The sequence below is a fragment of the Cygnus olor genome, chromosome 11, assembly GCF_009769625.2.
Source record: "Cygnus olor isolate bCygOlo1 chromosome 11, bCygOlo1.pri.v2, whole genome shotgun sequence".
NCBI lineage: Eukaryota > Metazoa > Chordata > Aves > Anseriformes > Anatidae > Cygnus > Cygnus olor.
The window spans coordinates 7653160-7670183 of NC_049179.1; the positions used below are offsets into that span (position 1 = coordinate 7653160).

Below are 17024 nucleotides of genomic sequence, written 5' to 3' on the forward strand. Positions count from 1 at the left end.
CCCCAACGGCTCCAGCCACGGCCCCGAGCCCGCTTCCCACCACCCCGCCCCGGCTTTCTCCTCGACCGCCCAGCCCCGCGGGCGGGCGGGCAGGGCATAGGGACACCCACCTGCCGCCGCCGTAAGGGGAGCGTCCCGGACCCGCCGCTGCCTTCGCGCCACCGCCCTTCGCATCGCCGCCGCAGGCGGGAACGCGGCCGGTGCAGCAGCGGGCGCGCGGGGTGCACGGCAGCGGCGGGAAGAGGCTCCGGGGAAAAGGCGGGAACGGGGGCAGCGCCGCGCTCGCGCCCTGACAGAAAGGCGGGAGGCGCCGCGCGGCGTTCTGAACAAATCGGCTTTATTGCTTCCGACGGCCTGCGCTACTCCAGGCACATACACGTTACCGTTTCTCTTAATAAAAACATAGGCATAGGGATTTAAAAAACATCAGTAACATACAATAAGAAGTCATAACTTATTTAAATAAAACAGTTCCGTTGTTTCAGGCTTCCATCTCTCTCCAGGTTCGTCATGGCCAAACACAGCACAGTGCATTTAAGAATAATCAATTGTTCATTTTCTTTTTTTTTCTTGTTAATAGATATACAAAATACATTTATAAGATACATACAAAATCAGCTAGGTGAACAATATAACAAAGATCTGTTATCAACTTCTACAGGATGAATGATAAAAACAAGTAAAGCTCAAATTGTGACAGGGTAATTTCCACAATATTAATTAAAGTATGAATATGGCAACAAGTATAGAGCCTATTCCATTCCAAAAATACTCTGAACAACAGTGAGAGCATTTAAAACCTTTAACAAGACTGTATATAACTCATGAAAACCTTGGTTTTCATCAGGATTGTGCCACTGATGAGAAAGGTTGTCCGTCTCTGTCCATTACAATGTAATAAACTACACAGAAGTCAAACACATTATTTAATTGGTCCCTGTGATACTGCTTCACAGTGCAAAAGAACTCAATGTCCAGCAATGTATGTCCAAACGCCTCAGATGAAAAGGGAGCAGAGGGCGGGATTTCAGAAGGTGGGAAGAATCCCACAACCCCAAAAGCTCTGCTAACAGTGCACAGGCAGTTCAGAACAGCTTTTAGCACATATGGCCAAGAGTTTAACAGACAGGAATACAGGGTCAGATTACCTACATGCCGAAATAAACATTTAGTGACTTAAATAAAAAAAACAATTATTAACTACTTGAAAGCTTATTTAGCATCGTAGTAGAAGAGAACTGTGTTGAAAGCAAGCAAAGAGAAAAAAAATGGCAGGAACGTTGTTCTACAGTTAACGTTGCTGCACAATCCAAACCCAGTGCTCCTTGCATGGCCACGCTGGAACATGGCACAAGTGGCTGCCACCATACTTGGTCTGGCTGAAAGGGGTTGGCTTCACTGACAAGTATCTCAGAGCTTTACTGATCAAAGCAGAATTAAATGAGTTTGGAGAAAAAAAAAAAAAGAAACAGACATACAAACGAACTCACTGTGCCCCCTTCCTTCCCCCTGTATTGTTTAATAAATCTCCTAGTGCTCAATCTAGGGTACGGGTCAGCCGAGTGAACTACCAATATAGCCCCAGTTTGATGAAGTGATAAAATAGTCACTTAAAACATCACACCTCTCAGCTTTGGAGCTGGAAAGGCTGGACTCAAACTTACCTGGTTCTTTGTGGGAAGAGCCCCTCAAAATTTGGTAAGAGAAGAGGAAAAGGCATGAGAGCACTGGTGTTAAATTGCCACACCATCCTTGATTTGAAATGGAGTTTAGAACAACGCCAGGCTGGCCAAGGATCCATCTCAAACTTCTAGTATCCAGCTGGCTGTGGTGAGGTAAGGCTTACTAGAACAACTAAAACTATTAGGAAAAAAATAAATAGATGGCCAAAGAATCTGTAGCTGCACAGTTCTAACTTTCCCTGGTTGACCAAAATGACCTCATCTTCACTTGGGGGACCAAAACAAAAACAAAACAAGCCAACTCCCTTTCCAACATTGCTAGCCCAAGGAGCAGATTTGAACTAAAACCCTAACAAGCAGAGGCAGTTTCCTGTTTTAATACAAATTAGCTAATACAAATGAACGATTAACTAACCTAGAAACCTTAGCCTGATATTGTAATACTTGTGCAATATCTACCATTCTCTGGGTTTCACTAGTATTCTACGTTAAAAATTAAACAGAAAGCTAAGAGAACACCTTTCAATCAAATGGGAAATGCATGCTCTCTCTCCTTACCACTTGTCCAGACACATATCACAGGCCATGGCAACACAAGAGATGAAATAAAAGAAAATGAAAGCAATAGTATCAAAATGCAGTGTCATATTTGCCAAAACATTCATTCTTCTGCTTTCACATTTTCTATACCTGCTTTCTCTTGCCCTTCCTTCAACGTTCCCAGTCCAGGTTCACTTCTGCTCCCTACACGACTTCTTTTACCCACTTGCTTCCCCACTGCTTTTGCTCCCTCCCCACTTCCTTCAATTTAAGTTATTATTCTTCACTCAACTTATACTTTCTGCCTCTCTTCTGCAATGCTTCTTGTACGTTTCCTTCCTTTCACAGAAATACTTTCTTGTCAACTGCATTTTAGCCTTTGCCTAAGAAAGGATAGAAAAGTATAAATAAAAGTAGCACATTTTTCTTTCTCAGAAACTGGATTACAGGCAAAATTAACCTAATCCCAGTTTTCAAAACCTAGTTCACACCTTCAGCTCTAAAACCTGAAGCTGGAAGTGATCACCATAAAGCCAAACAAAATCATTTTCCCTGTCAATCTATTCCTCTTTCTAGTAGGTTTGCTTTGTGATTTTTAATTTATTAAATGGCAAAATAAATATGAATTTTTTAACAACCAGTATATTCAATACGAAAAATAGCCTTGTCTATGTGCATTTTTTGTACCAATTGAACAACACTGGTTTATATTATATAGATTGATAGTTAGACTGATACAACTTCCTAGCACAAAGGAGTTATCTTAAAGTGCTAGTTTACTCAATTTTCAATACAACCTCCTTGAATAAAATACAGGTGTGTGCAGTTTGGGTTACATTTGAATGGCACCTATGTAAATAGGTGTTAATGAATCTCCAATTTGCTGACAAAGTAAAATAAAAAATAAAAAAATCTAATAAAGACTAAAGACTCTTTTTTAATACATACTTCGGCTTTTTTAAGTGCCCTGTTTTGTGAGGCATCCCCCCATCACTCTGTAAAAATGTTTTATTTGGGTACATGACAACCTCTAAGCCTCTACAGATTTATTTATTTATTTATTTATTTTTAATCTTTCCACATACAAAAAATGCCCTGACACATCTCATCCTCTCAGTGGCAAGAATCAGTTGTACTCAACTGATCAATGGCAGCTGTGTTAGTCTTCTATTCACCAGCCACAGATGACAGCCACAGCACAATTCTTATTGGAATAGAGAACTGTTTACTGCTAGGTTGATGAAATCAAGGTTATAATGGCACTATGATTTTCTCCTCAATGACAGCAATAGCAGAGTGAGTACTGCACACAGCCAATAACACCTGTCAGATATCTGCTATCAGATATGCTATAAGCAAATATAAAAATCATATAAAATTTTCTTTAAGACTCAGTAACAAATTCCCTGACTGAAATAATGCACATAGACTTAGTCATTGTGCAAAATGTGAATTATTCTGCAGTAAAAGAATATCAGTAGAAACCCCACATCCTGAGTGCAGTTGATATCACAAATAGACTGAAGTATCCCAAAAAGCCCAACATACAAAAGCAAAAATGTGGTGCCTGTGCTGCAGCATATCCCTGGAAATCTGCATCCCCACAATATTCTAAAATGCTCAGTAGATGTTCAACAACATTATCCAGTTGTTGGTGTTGTTTGAGAAGTGGGAAGCATCATAACAAGGATTCAGACTAAAGTTAAGGTCTGCTGTCAGGATTGCTTTTTCAGCAAGGATGAAACTTTCCTCTGTTCCCTGCCCGTGGAATTCTAATGACACTAGGATATGCTGCTTCTCCTCTGAAGAGTGGCTTTTCTTTGCTGAAGATCCTCACTGTCACTTTCACAGTTTCTCTGAAATAAAAAGGCACATTGTTTCAGTCACATAAATGAAATACCACACTGCTAAATATGATACTCTGATACTATTAGCGTATCATTTATAGAGAAGAGTAGAGATAACAGAAATATCCCAGAGTTTCATTCCAGGTCACATGCAGTGACGGGTCCACCACCCTCCATCACACAGCTGGTCACAAGAATAGCTGTGCAGACTCCCCACAACCACTCATTGCTCAGTCAGACAGGACAGTTACTGCTCTGGTATATGAAATAGTTGTCACCATGGTATTGCTGTCATATGGTATATGGGACATAATCTGCAGCCTCCGTGCTGCTCCTTTATAGGATAAATGTGGCAAGCACCTATAGGCTATGCAGAGTCACCATTTCTCTTTGTCCAACATTTCTGTCATAACAACGCAACTACAGGGGCATTAACAGTGCACAAAGGATGCCATGGTCTTTTCTGGTTTCCCACTCAAAACCATGCCCATCCTATTGGCCTGTGCATCCATGCAAGCATAGTAAAATTCAATTCATATTAAAATATCCTCCTCTTCTTCCTCTTTGAAAAATATACCTACCAAACTTCCATCCTGTATTAGGACCTTTTTCACCAGCGAACGAGATAAGTGGTTGCACAATGAGACAATGCTGTAAGAAAGCTATGAAGAAAGGGAAGAACGAGAATTTGACAACACTGATGCACTGCAGACACATCCAAAGAAATTTCATTTTTCTAACAGATCTTACAATGTTACATTTACAAGCTCTGTCTTGCCCTCTGATCCCTATCAGGTGCAAGAAGCCTTACACAAGGAGGATTAAAAGCTTGCTGTCATACCTTCCATCGCCTTCTGGCATATTGCCTTTTGAAGTTTTCCAAGTTAACAACAGATTCTCGCCGTACCAAAGCTTGCTGCTTGTCCACTGGCTGGAAGATAAAGATGGCAATTTTATTGTTCAGCTTCCTTTGGTGCATAAGGACAGCATAGCTTAGTTTTCTGTACTCCTGTTGACCAGGTGTTTTTATAGACTAAGTTCCCCACCAAGCCTTCTCCTTTTGATACTGAACAATCCCACCTCTCTCAGCCTCTCCCCATTTATGAGATGCTCCAATCCCTTCATCACCTTAGCAGCACTTCATCAAACTCACTCCAGCATGTTTTGCTGAAAACATCACAATAAAATGGGAAAAGGTTAGCTGTAATTGAATATTAGTTAGCAGGATATATGCTACAGTATATTTGAAGAAAATTCAGACTCTGTCCTTTAACCATACCCAAAATGAGAGCAGAGACACCGATACCCTGGCAGTAAATAAATGAGAAAAGAATTATAATATCTAATAATGGGGAAAAAAAGAAAAAAAGAGCATATACATCAGAATTCAGACACATGCTTAAAATTTTGGGATGCCAACCCGGAGTTAAAGAACAGATATTCTGCAGATCCTTACACGGCTCTTCTGAAAATGAAGTACTTTTGAACTCCAAATCCACATCAACGTATGCATAGACCAGACACCTGTATTCGACTGGGAATGACATAATAAAAGCTCAGTACTAGATCTGGTAAAAGTGAAAGAAAAAGGCTGGGAGACAACCCTTCAAAGATTACGGAGTGACAACCATTTCAGCTCATCTGGAATTTGCTTATGCAGGAGGTGGACAACTCAGAAATATTTGTACTGAACTGGACTAGAATGCAACCAAAGCAGACAACCAAAGAAAGAGTACTAAAGGAGAATGAAAAACACATCAGTGAGGATTAAACATTCTTTCAAGCAAAGTAAGGATGTTCATGAGACAAGAAACGTCACTTATCTCCTCAAATGCTGTGGGTACAGTTCTGATTTGTACAAATGCTGAGTTGTGGGCTAGATCTCCTTCGCATCTAGATGTATACACCATTTGTGCACTGTAGAACTGGGGCATATAAACACTAAATATCATTTCCTCGTGCTGCAAGTGGCTAGCATGGTACAACAAAAACCTTAAGCAGAAATCAATTCGAAGTGGAAAAAATGTCACTGGCTAAATGTCAGCTGTGTAATCATCATGAAAAATTTCTGAGTGACCTTTTGGCAGTACAGCCATCAGCAAATCAAAATAGCCCACTTTACACTACTCCTGACTGTTAATAACTACCTATCAGTTTCTAAGTAGCCTGCAAAGCAATGACCCTGTCATTTTCTCAATCATTAGAATACCTTTGTAAAAGCAGTATGTTAGTTACCTCCTTCGGCTCTGTGAGCACGAGCCTCAAGGACTGAATCACAGAAATATTAACCTCAGCCAATCACACTTGGGAACAGAGTGGCCTCATTTCATGTTCTTTCTCATCATGCCAGGGCATTTGTTCATAAAGAAAATCTACATGAACAGATGACGTGAGATTACAGCTGAGGGTAGGCAGACTCTTTCTTGCGAGTCTTCTCTGAAGATATCAACCCTCACTGGGCTGTAAGTGATTTTTAAAGATAAAAACTCTCTTCCTTAATAAAAAAAAAAAAAAAAAGGACCTCAGTTTTGACGCAGGGATGCTTGGCTACTACCCCTCTAATTCTTGTAGCTGTGTAACAGTCACCTCACAGCAAATTCATGCAGCTAAACAAAGGGGCTGCAAACTAGCTGCAGAACCTAGCCTGTAAACCTTCCCAGTATGCAGAAGCCCAACATCTCTTTTTCAGTCACTAACTACATCATTAAGGAAGAATTGCATCCTACGTAACGAACAATTTATTGTCCAAAAATGAGAGGTACATCTGTGAACATTATATTGCATAATCAAGTGACTTCTTTGAAATACAAGACAGCAGGGCAGGATTCAAGTTTGGGCCAACTTTTCTTTTACTTTCTAAAACTTAAGAAAAAGCATCATAGCAAGAACACTAGTCTCAAATCAATTGTAGCTAAGTGACATCAGCATTACTGTAGAAAGCAAATCAGATGTCTATGCTTATTATCACTCACATTAATATTTGCACTGCAAAATTACATACACAGTAATTTGATCAGTTCATTAAATTCCCAGCTCTGTCTTTCAAATGAATCTCTTTGGTACGGGACAGGAAATTTATCTGAATTTTAACCTGAAGGATTAATCATTATCTAATATCTTTTCACAGTAAAAGATCCCAACCTGAATAACAGGCCTTAAAAAAAAAATCTTAACCGTTCTTCATCAGCAGACATTCCACAGCGAATTCCCACAATACTAAATGTTAAATTACTACATCATTTACTTTGTGCTGCAGCACAGATTTAACCTTTGCAAATATTTCTCCCTTCTGTTCTGCCCACAGCAGGTCTACATGACTATTTCCTTCATCCAGCCAAAGATGCTACCACAAATTCTTTATTGGTTTCCAGGCACCTGGCCTTTAGTAAGTACAGGCTGAACTACTCGCTTTTCCACATTCGTTACTTGGTACACTTAAGGAACCATAAACTATAAGCAGTGCAAAAGGCCACAGGGTTAGATGTGGTCCATACCGCAATGATAATCTACCTCCTGTAAGTTCAGACACCAAACATCGGAAAATAACTTCTACGCTACAAACTTTAGTACTGGTATTTATGGTTTTGCAGCTTGTGCAATACATCAGAATTTCTATTTCAGTTCTAGGTGATGTTTTTGTGTAGAGATTATGAACTGATTTTTTTTTTTTTTTTAACTGCTGTACATAGAGAGAGGCAGCAAAGCCCGCATCTAATCCGACCTGCAACATTACTGATTTGATTCTGCTACATCAAGATTTAACCCTGCGAGGAATTCTTCACAACAAGATCTGTTTAACAGGTCCATTAGTGATTCATTAATATCTTTGCTGAAAACAGAGTCAAAGTTTCCATTCACACAGGCTTCATTTCCATTTTCTGGTTGAAAACTACTCATTAAATCCTGTATCCACTTAAGATCTTCGGAAAGTTCTTGACTGAGAGATTCATACTGACTCTGCAGATCAGCATATTTCCCAGTTATGCCTTTGAGACTAGCACCTACAGTCTTGATATCGTCTTGTAGATGCCTCTTCAGGGATTCAATTTTACGGTATTCATACTTCAGTTGAGAGAGCTTGTGCCTCACACTTTCGTTCTCTTCTTTATACCAGGTTTCTTTCTCATTATAAATGGAAACCAGAGCATCAATATCCTCCTGCAAAGAATCATGGGATGCAGCCAAAGTGCTGAAATTTCGTTCCATAAGTGAAATGTCTTCCACTACCCGCGCAAAGCGTTCAAAGTTGATGTAGGTATTGTTGGGAGGCATACTCGAATGGCATTTTATGGTGTACTCTCTCAGCCGTTTTGTCTTCAGCTGTGTGTTCTCAACCTTCTTGTTTTCTTCGACTTTTGTTTCTTCCTTCAGCTGGTGAGTCTTCAGATAGAGGAAGCAGTATTACTGAACATTTACAAGCCAGTGCAGTAATTCAAACTCTACACAAAGGATGCAGCCTGAATTCCACAATTTTGGGAGATTCTTTGCTCCCACAGATTTTCCTTCATGCATTTGATTAAAAGGGAGAAAAAAAAAGCTAGTGTGATGAGCATTGTGCATTCGTTCCAATGCAGTAAGTGTAAGTACCAGGGCCCCAGTTTATTTTCTTGTTAATTTTTTTTTTTAAATCAGTCTCAAAAACATCAATATTTGTAAAAGGAAGAACAACAATCCTGAAAACACTCCACTTAATGCTTCATACAATGCAGAGCAAAAAATGGATTTCAAACATCATTAGTCATGCTGAGATTAGCCAAATGTATTTTCAATAAAAGATTTATCCACAAACAAGCAACATTTATGATGAAAAAAATACATACAAACACGAACGTAAGCAAATCAACACACATGGTGCAAGCAGTTATATTCCAGGGGAAGTTATATTTTCACATTGGTTACGGTCAACTCTCAACTCAAGAAAGCACTAAACCCAAGATGCAGTGTATATCCATGCAAATAAAGAAGGATGGAGAAATGCAAAGCACAGTCTAATGTAGGACACTATGTGCAACAAACATCAAAGCTTTGTCTGTCTCCCTCTTTTTGAAAGCTATGATAATAAAAGTTCATGATTAAGGTTTGCAGAAATCCTAAGATTTAGTCAGATCCAAACAGCTTCTTTCCAGTGCATCTCTTTGAGATGCGTACCACCTCTAATGACTTAGAGGTCAGATTTCCATTTATCACATCAATAAGAGAGAGAACATTGTTTCTGCTTTGCTCACAGGAAGAAAAAAAAAAAAAAAGATCTGTCTTTTTATTCTCTCTTACCGTTATCCATGGATGAGATAGAGCTTCCTGAATGGTAAGCCGTTTCCTAAAAGAACAAAAAAACAGAAAAGAAACAAAAAATACAGATTTAAATAAGAAATACCTTGCATACAAGTCCGTTGACCTTCTCCTGGGCTTTATATAACCAATAAAGCACACATCAAGATAATTCCAGGACTAATAATCAAATTTCTGGGTTATGTTTTTCCACATGGCATCTGGTTTGTGTGTAGACTGGTAAATATTCTAAGTTTCAGTAAGGAGCTGTCCTCACTCCACATAACTTTAATTCCTACTTGACCAACATCTATCTGTACTTTTCTGTACCCTCCTATGAAAAGTGACAAAACATTACTTATATTCAACCTACATGCTTAGAGAATAAATTCTTTCTATGCACCTTTAGTATGACCACATCACGGTACACATCATTAATTATATTGAAAGCATCCGGTAGAGCATAATATTACATCACTCCTGTAGCTGCTGTTTCCTGAAAATATCATTTCTGAGAGAAATACTTCAAACCTAATCAAACATGATCATTCATTCCTGCATCATGGCAGTTCAGTGAACAGCACCCTATCACCACTGAACATCAAAGGCAGAATCACAGCATTGCACAAGGACTGCCTCTGGACATGTGACCGATACCAATATTCCTGACTTTCCCTTGCTTATAAGGAGGTTGCTAGACCTTTGCAAACCTCTCAAACCCTACCTACTCTAATACTAAAGGCTGAGGATTTGCAGAAGTCTTGACACAACAGATTGCCCCTTTTTAATATTGTTCTTCTCTCCTAATGAAGCCATTAAAAAGAACTGCAAGTGGCCTGACTTCCCTCTGGGACAAACAGGGTTAAGGGAATGAGATGCTACTTCTACATGCAGTTTATTAAAAGAAAGAAATGAACTAAAGTCTAGGGTTCCCAATGACTGGGAATACAACTAGGAACAAAACTATCACACACACTCTAGGTGACTGTAGCAGATGCACAGAGACTTAAAGAACAATTTCTGTAGGAGCATGTGTAGCGATTCTTCTGTCCTTGAACCTCTGAGGATGTATCATGGGATCATGTTATCTCCTTGCAAGTAGTTCATAATAGACTGAAATATTGGAGTGGTAATTACCTAGAACTAAAGATCTTGCACACCATTTTCAGTCCTTCACCTACACACAGTTGTACCAGTTTGACCCGGGAGAGAATGCAGTCCTGAAATTGAAATTTAACCAAGGAGATTTTGGTCCCTTTTGTTAGGGTTTCTAGCTGCAGTAATTCACTATAGGCACAGCAGCAGAACTTTGCCTGCTGTCTTGCTCTTAAATAGCAAGAAACACATTGCAGGGAAAGCTTTGCAGATTACTCTGCAAGCTATTTCACCAAGTTTCTCTAAGAGAGGGGTGGATGTTTCTGAATTTTCACTTACCGTGTATCTTTCACCAGGAGTTTCTGAATAAAATCTTTTGCCAGGTCACTGGTATTGCTGAAAAATTCTTCATCAAATTCATAATTCACAGCTGTGATGTTAGCAAGCGTTTCTTGCTTAGTTTCTCCAAGGAAAGGCGATGCACCGCTAAGCCTAGGTAAGCCAGAAAGAAGAACCAATTGGAAAAATAAACAGCAGGGGTCCTCTAATTCAATGACAGTGGCTGTGTAATGTACATTCGGGACATTTGTGGATCTCTGTGTTGTAGCAGCCATGCCACTTGGGAAATGACAGGTCCAGCTTTGGTTTGCTACATTTGTGGTTCTGAGTCATCCTGAAATTCTCTAGAACAGCACTGTGTGCTCAGACAGAAATGCAGAGATTCTCCCATTCTGAGTCTCATTTAAGTCATTGCTAGTGAAAGTAGAAAAAAAGCTTCAGCTAAGGAGAGTCTCTGTCCCTCTGAACCTCACAAACACTACACCAGGCAGAAACTTCCATCAAGTCAAGCAGATGAAGTTGTATTTATAGTGATTTTTTTTTCAGGCAGGAAAAACCCTGCCTGCAATTTTCTGCCTTCAAAGCCACTGACAAGTTCTCTGCGCAGTAGGTTCAGCCAGATGTTTCTCAGTTGGAACCACAATACAACGTATGACCAGAAATCAGGTGCGTGGCCTTGCCTGGAGGCCAACTCCACAGGACAGGTGTGGGCACACTGCTCATTAAAAGGAATCCACAAGGGGACCTAGGTTGCAATAGAATCCAACCATTTCCAAACAATGCAAGATTTCGTTGTTGGCTCTCTCTTCCAACTGCATGGATATAACAGAGACAACATTGCAATAAAATGGAATTCAGCAGTCTTTATTTAGACAGAAAATACTTTCATCTTGATTTGCTTACTTTGCCTCTCTCTCTCTCAACTGTGACTGATGACTTTTGTCTTTGATAACTATTTACCTTTGCTCCATAAAATCCGAGTGTCAGAGTGATCTTTGATGTTCCATGCTTCTCCGACAATTTTTTCCTCTTTAGGACTTAGTTTTGAGGTCTGTAAAATGGAAGGATTCTCAAATCCTAACACCTAGTGACTTTTGACATATCCTGACTCAGTGCCTGTGAACACCTAACAGCAGACCTCAGTGATAAAGGCTTTGCATTTACAACTCAGTGAATCGCTCCACCAGTTACTGAACTGAGGACTTGCGTGCATTTTGACCTCTACCCCTGATGATGGCATCCATTTGATTGCTGCCATATTTTCTAAAGTACGCAGTATCATTAAACACACTCCCATTTATTCAGAATTCTTCAGAACAAAAAGCTTTAACATTAACAGGTAACACTAGTTAAAGGCATACTAATTTCTGTTATCTGGCATATCACAGAAGTTGACTCCTCCTGTCACAAAAAGCACATTCTTTTTTTCTGATCTTTTGTAGGGAGGTAAATTTCAAACTTAATTACTATGGCAATCATAACTAGCCAACTGGATAAAACTGATTGACTACTGGATAGAGCACAGACCCATTCACTTCAGTATTCTCCCTCCAGAACTCTTAATGCAATGGAAAAAAACTCTTGAGAGCTTCTAGGCACTTGTGCGTCCCTGTAATCACACAGTAAGTATTCCAAACTGCTTTTGTTCAAGTCCAAAGTTTTCTCCTCATCATTCGTGAAGACACATAAAAAGCAGTTTATCAAATTCCATGTCCTGTCAAGTACACATGTCACTGCAGACAGAATGCTGATAAAAAGCAAGTGTCTGGGACAATTTTAAACCTTTTAACCTGAGCTTTGGCTTAACCAGTACCCCTATCTATTCAAACTTCCCTGTTTTCACCAGAAATAACTCAGCTTGCAAATGCTGCTATTACATTTTCTATTTCTACTCTTTCTGCACACTAGTAACTCAACCATTCTATGGCCAAACAATGTTTTTCCATCCTCTACATCATTTTGTTCTAATGAGATCTCATAAGAAGCTTAAATGCCTAGCAATGCCAGAGCCATTTGTTCTCCATCTGCTCATAATGACCTTCCTAATTTCTTTTACCTTTTTTTTATTTTAAATTTGAAAAGGCTTCAGGATAACATTTCCCTTTAGACTGTCCGTCCTGTGTGTGCAGCTCCTTTCTTGCTTGACTGAAGGGAAAAGCTCTTTCATACTAGTGCAATAATGCTTTAGGAACACATTTACAGGAATTAATCTATTGTTGTACTTACAGTATGTAGGTGATGACTCCTATGCTCCTGTAAAACAAAGGAGATTAATTGCAGGGTTTCTGTATGATCTGTATCTTTTTCAATGTACACAATACCAAGATGTCAATAGTTGCTGCTATGCAGGCAGGAAGGCCATCATTGTCTTAGATAACTGCTACTATCTCTCTTTAAAAAAAAAGAACAATGTAAAATTCACATTTTCACTGAAACATCAATATTAATGTTGATTATATTTATTACAGTAATGTTTTACTGTAGTAGAATTTACTACAGTACACACCAGAACTAAAAAGAAACATAAGCAAGGATGTTTTGTTCGGGGTGACTTCTTTTGACTGCCTTCTCAGCAGATCAGATTAGTACGCAGGTCTTCTCTGCATGCAGTGCTCTTATAAATAAAGCTGTCACAGGCACTGCAAGAACATGTTTTCTTTTAAGATTGCTCCATTGCAGTGGACAGTGTCAACCTGTTAACTCTCTAACTGCCATTATTAAAATTTTCCAATGTAATTTTGCAGAAGTTAAATGCTCATCTTTTTTATTAAAAAGGATCCATAAAAATTGAAAGACGGAACAATGAGCTAGGAACTACGTTTTGTTCTGTTTGCAGTAGAATGGATTGTCTTCAAAACAAATTGGGAAAAATTACTAGTAGAGCAACCTGGAAAAGAAGTTAAGAACTTACCACATATCTGCAGCTAGTCCCAGTGGCTCATAATTTACTATTTCTGGAGCTGTAAAAGATATTTAAAACAAGAATGTGGGTGGAAAGGGAAGGTGAGAGCAAAAAGGAAAGGTAGTTATAGGATACACTGGTTATACTTCGATAGTTCTGATAGGAATTCAAGTTCACAAATGTCCAGAAGACATCATACTGAGTAACCTGAAGTATACGGCAACTCAGTAAGGGTCAGGCAGATACCATATGCTAGTTACAGTGTAAATCATGCCTTCAATAGCAAATTATTTCACCTCAAAAGGATACCACTTTCCTTAAAAATCTGAGCTTTGTTTTGTTTTCAGAACGACATTTAACTGGTGTCATTTAAGCTAGCTTCTTATGGTTAATCAGAAGTAGCTCTTGTGGAAGAGATTAAAATTACAGGCTAGAGTACACTGCTAGCCATGTGAAAACCTGTTATCTTTATAAAAATATTTCCTTATTAGAAATCATCCCCATGTAAGACTGCGTGCAGGAGAAAAGGCAAGGTACTGAGATGAAAACAGGAGTCTATAACAGCACTGAAATGATCTCAGGTCAAGCAACAATTGTGCTTAACTGGAATATGAATTACAGGTCTCTCCCCTTCCCAGCACAACCTGCAGAACCTCCAAACAAAACCAAAAGAAAGGAGAGAGACAAATTAGAATTACGATCAGGAAGCTACAAAAAGAAAATCAGGTGGGAAAATATAAGGGAAGTAATTTTATCTAGTAAGAAATCATGAAGAAATCTGTGTAATTGTGTATCTAACAGAGATAGCTTACTTGCCCCAGGCAACAAGTAGAAAATGATAATTTGTTTTGCAGTGTTTCACAACCTCAATCCTGAATTTTTGTCTCTAAATATTTATTTGGCAACATCCCACTCTCACGGGGGTAGCACATCGAATGAAAGCGCCTTTTGCCTATTCCAGAAAACTAAAGTAAATCTCCAGATTTAGGTCAGCTTGATACAAACAATATGAAAACTACTTCTACTCATTGATTCTTAACTTCAAAATGACGTCAACAACTTACTCAGGACTTGCAATTCAAGACAAAGCAACTGGTCACTCACCTACAAATTCTGGAGTTCCAAAAATGTTTTTAAATTCAACTCCGTCTTCTATTTTGTGAGCCAGACCAAAGTCAATGAGTTTGATGTGTGGAATAGGGATATTTTTGTCTAGAAGCATAATGTTTTCAGGCTAAAAATAACAAAAGATAGATGTTAGTTATTATATCATCTTGGGAAAGTAGCAGATCTACACTTAAGAGTTCTCAAATGTTTTTTTCCTTCACATACACACCACCATAGAACAAGAAATGCATACCTGTGCCTACCCATATACAATTCACTCTTTTGATAAAGAGATGACAACTTGTGAAATTTGACATCAACAAATGGACCAGAACTTCACAATGGCGAAACGAAACTGATAAAAGTAATACCTTCCTCCTTTTACAGTCTGTATTCTCATCTCAGACAAAATCTTCCTTTCTCTCACCTTCCCACTAGCACTTCCAAGCTTTTCCTTATGCTGGCTGTTGCCAGGATGTAAACATATCCTTGTTTTCAGTGAGACAGAAGTTTTTCCACACTACTGTATTTAGTTCACTCATCTGATAAAATATGTCAGTAGGTCATTGTCCCAGCAGCACAGTGATACAACATGAAGTGAGAGCATGGTATGTCTTGTCCCCTCTTAGATTATAAAATATATCCTTGGCCTGCAAGGCCCCCTTGGAAGATGCCATACCCTGAACCCCATGGATTTACCTCAGTTACAACCACCAGTGGAGATGTAACAGTTAGCAGGTAGCCGAAACTGTGTAGCCACCCAAAGCTGGGACAGAGCACTCTTGCTTGACCCTGAAGGAGAGCTGCACAACTGAGAAATTTGGCTGGAAGCATTTAGGCAGAACCGTTACGGGAATTTACACTGAGAAACTTCAGTATTTCTGTCCAGCTGCTCCTACTGAACCAGAACCCACTGGACAATGCCTTTGCAAGTGGTTTTTAAGAAATTCTAGACACATCTGAACCTACGTAGGGAGGGAAAATACTCTTTTCTGTGGCACTAAGTTCATACCTGCAACAAGAAGACCCAGAAAGATCCAGGATTTGCTATATGAATAGTTCTGAAAGTGGCAAGCATTGGGATTAGAGGTCCTAGTTCATGTATAACAGCAAGCCATTAAAAGAACACGTAGCATTTCTTACAGATTTGTAGGGCAAATCACTGAACCAAAGCTAGAACAACTTTGAAATTAGAGCTAGCTTTTTCTAAAATATAGATTTTGATTCCTTACTCTTCCCAAGATGCAATGGATTTCTTTTTTTTTTTTCCCCAACTAAATTTCTCAGCCTTAGTTACTCCCTGCCACCCCCTGTATCACAGGTTTCAGAACTAACTGTGGTTTCAATTTATGTCTGATGAAGAGCTTCAATGCATTAATTCTTCATAACTTAATCATAAGCTCAAGAGCGACAGTGAGACAATTTGATTCACTGCTGACAGCTGCCTGGCCTTTTCAAAACAGATCCTAACATCTCCTGGTAATGCGCACATTCATTCAGAGCTGCACTGGGAAAGAAAGCATATGAATAATTTAATGTCATAGCCATTGGACCAAGCATATTTTAGCCTCTGGCTAACAAGTCCGGTCTTATTCCATGGATCTAGGGCACATGTGTTCACTGCCGGTACAGGATGTAAGCTTGTTTGGAGCGCACAGAACAAACTGAAATGGCAAAAAGTCACAGTCACTACCTCCTGGACTGTTTTATTCCTTAGGTAGCGTGAGACTCTGCAGCTCCACTGCAATCATTGGAGCCCTGTCAAGTGATGAGGTAAATATGCATTATCTTCCATCTAATCAGATCACTGCCTTAAAATATGTGTCTCATTTAGTGCTAGTGAATCTCCAAAAACAGTCCCAGGAGAGTTATTCTATGAATATGTTTTATTAGGTCATTTGATATTTTCTGTCAGTGAAATGATTCTCTACTTATCCTTTCTCATTTCTATTTTGCATTTCTTGTAACATCTATATTGACCGCCTGATATCACTGGTATTAAATATCAAATTAGTTGCTAGAGATCAGTATAGAAAAAATCATACCTATATTAACAAAATAATTTCATATCACTAGGTCAATAATTTCATACCACTAGGTATTATGCTGTTTCCTGATACAATGTGAAAACCTTCAGTCTTTGGCTTCTGGATTCACATAGCAATTCCAAAATGAAGTGTACATCCCTTTATAGCTTCATACATCTCAAATGCTTTTTTACATGCCTCCTGAAGTGAAGATTTC

At 39.1% G+C, this 17024-nt stretch overlaps 1 protein-coding gene across 5 annotated transcripts in view; it reads right to left on the reverse strand.

Moving 5' to 3' along the window:
* Nucleotides 1-320: 320 nt before the first annotated feature.
* The window catches only part of DAPK2 (death associated protein kinase 2), a 55352-nt gene continuing 38648 nt past the window's right edge, over nucleotides 321-17024 (reverse strand). The window contains exons 5-12 of one of the 5 annotated variants that reach the window (XM_040569424.1): nucleotides 14778-14907; nucleotides 13683-13731; nucleotides 12998-13024; nucleotides 10772-10924; nucleotides 9341-9386; nucleotides 4911-5000; nucleotides 4651-4731; nucleotides 321-4078 (exon numbers count right to left, since the gene is read on the reverse strand). In XM_040569424.1, coding sequence (XP_040425358.1) covers nucleotides 4004-4078; nucleotides 4651-4731; nucleotides 4911-5000; nucleotides 9341-9386; nucleotides 10772-10924; nucleotides 12998-13024; nucleotides 13683-13731; nucleotides 14778-14907 — 651 coding nt within the window. In that variant the 3' untranslated portion in view covers nucleotides 321-4003. The other 4 variants (XM_040569425.1, XM_040569422.1, XM_040569421.1 and 1 more) reach the window with 4 other exon arrangements.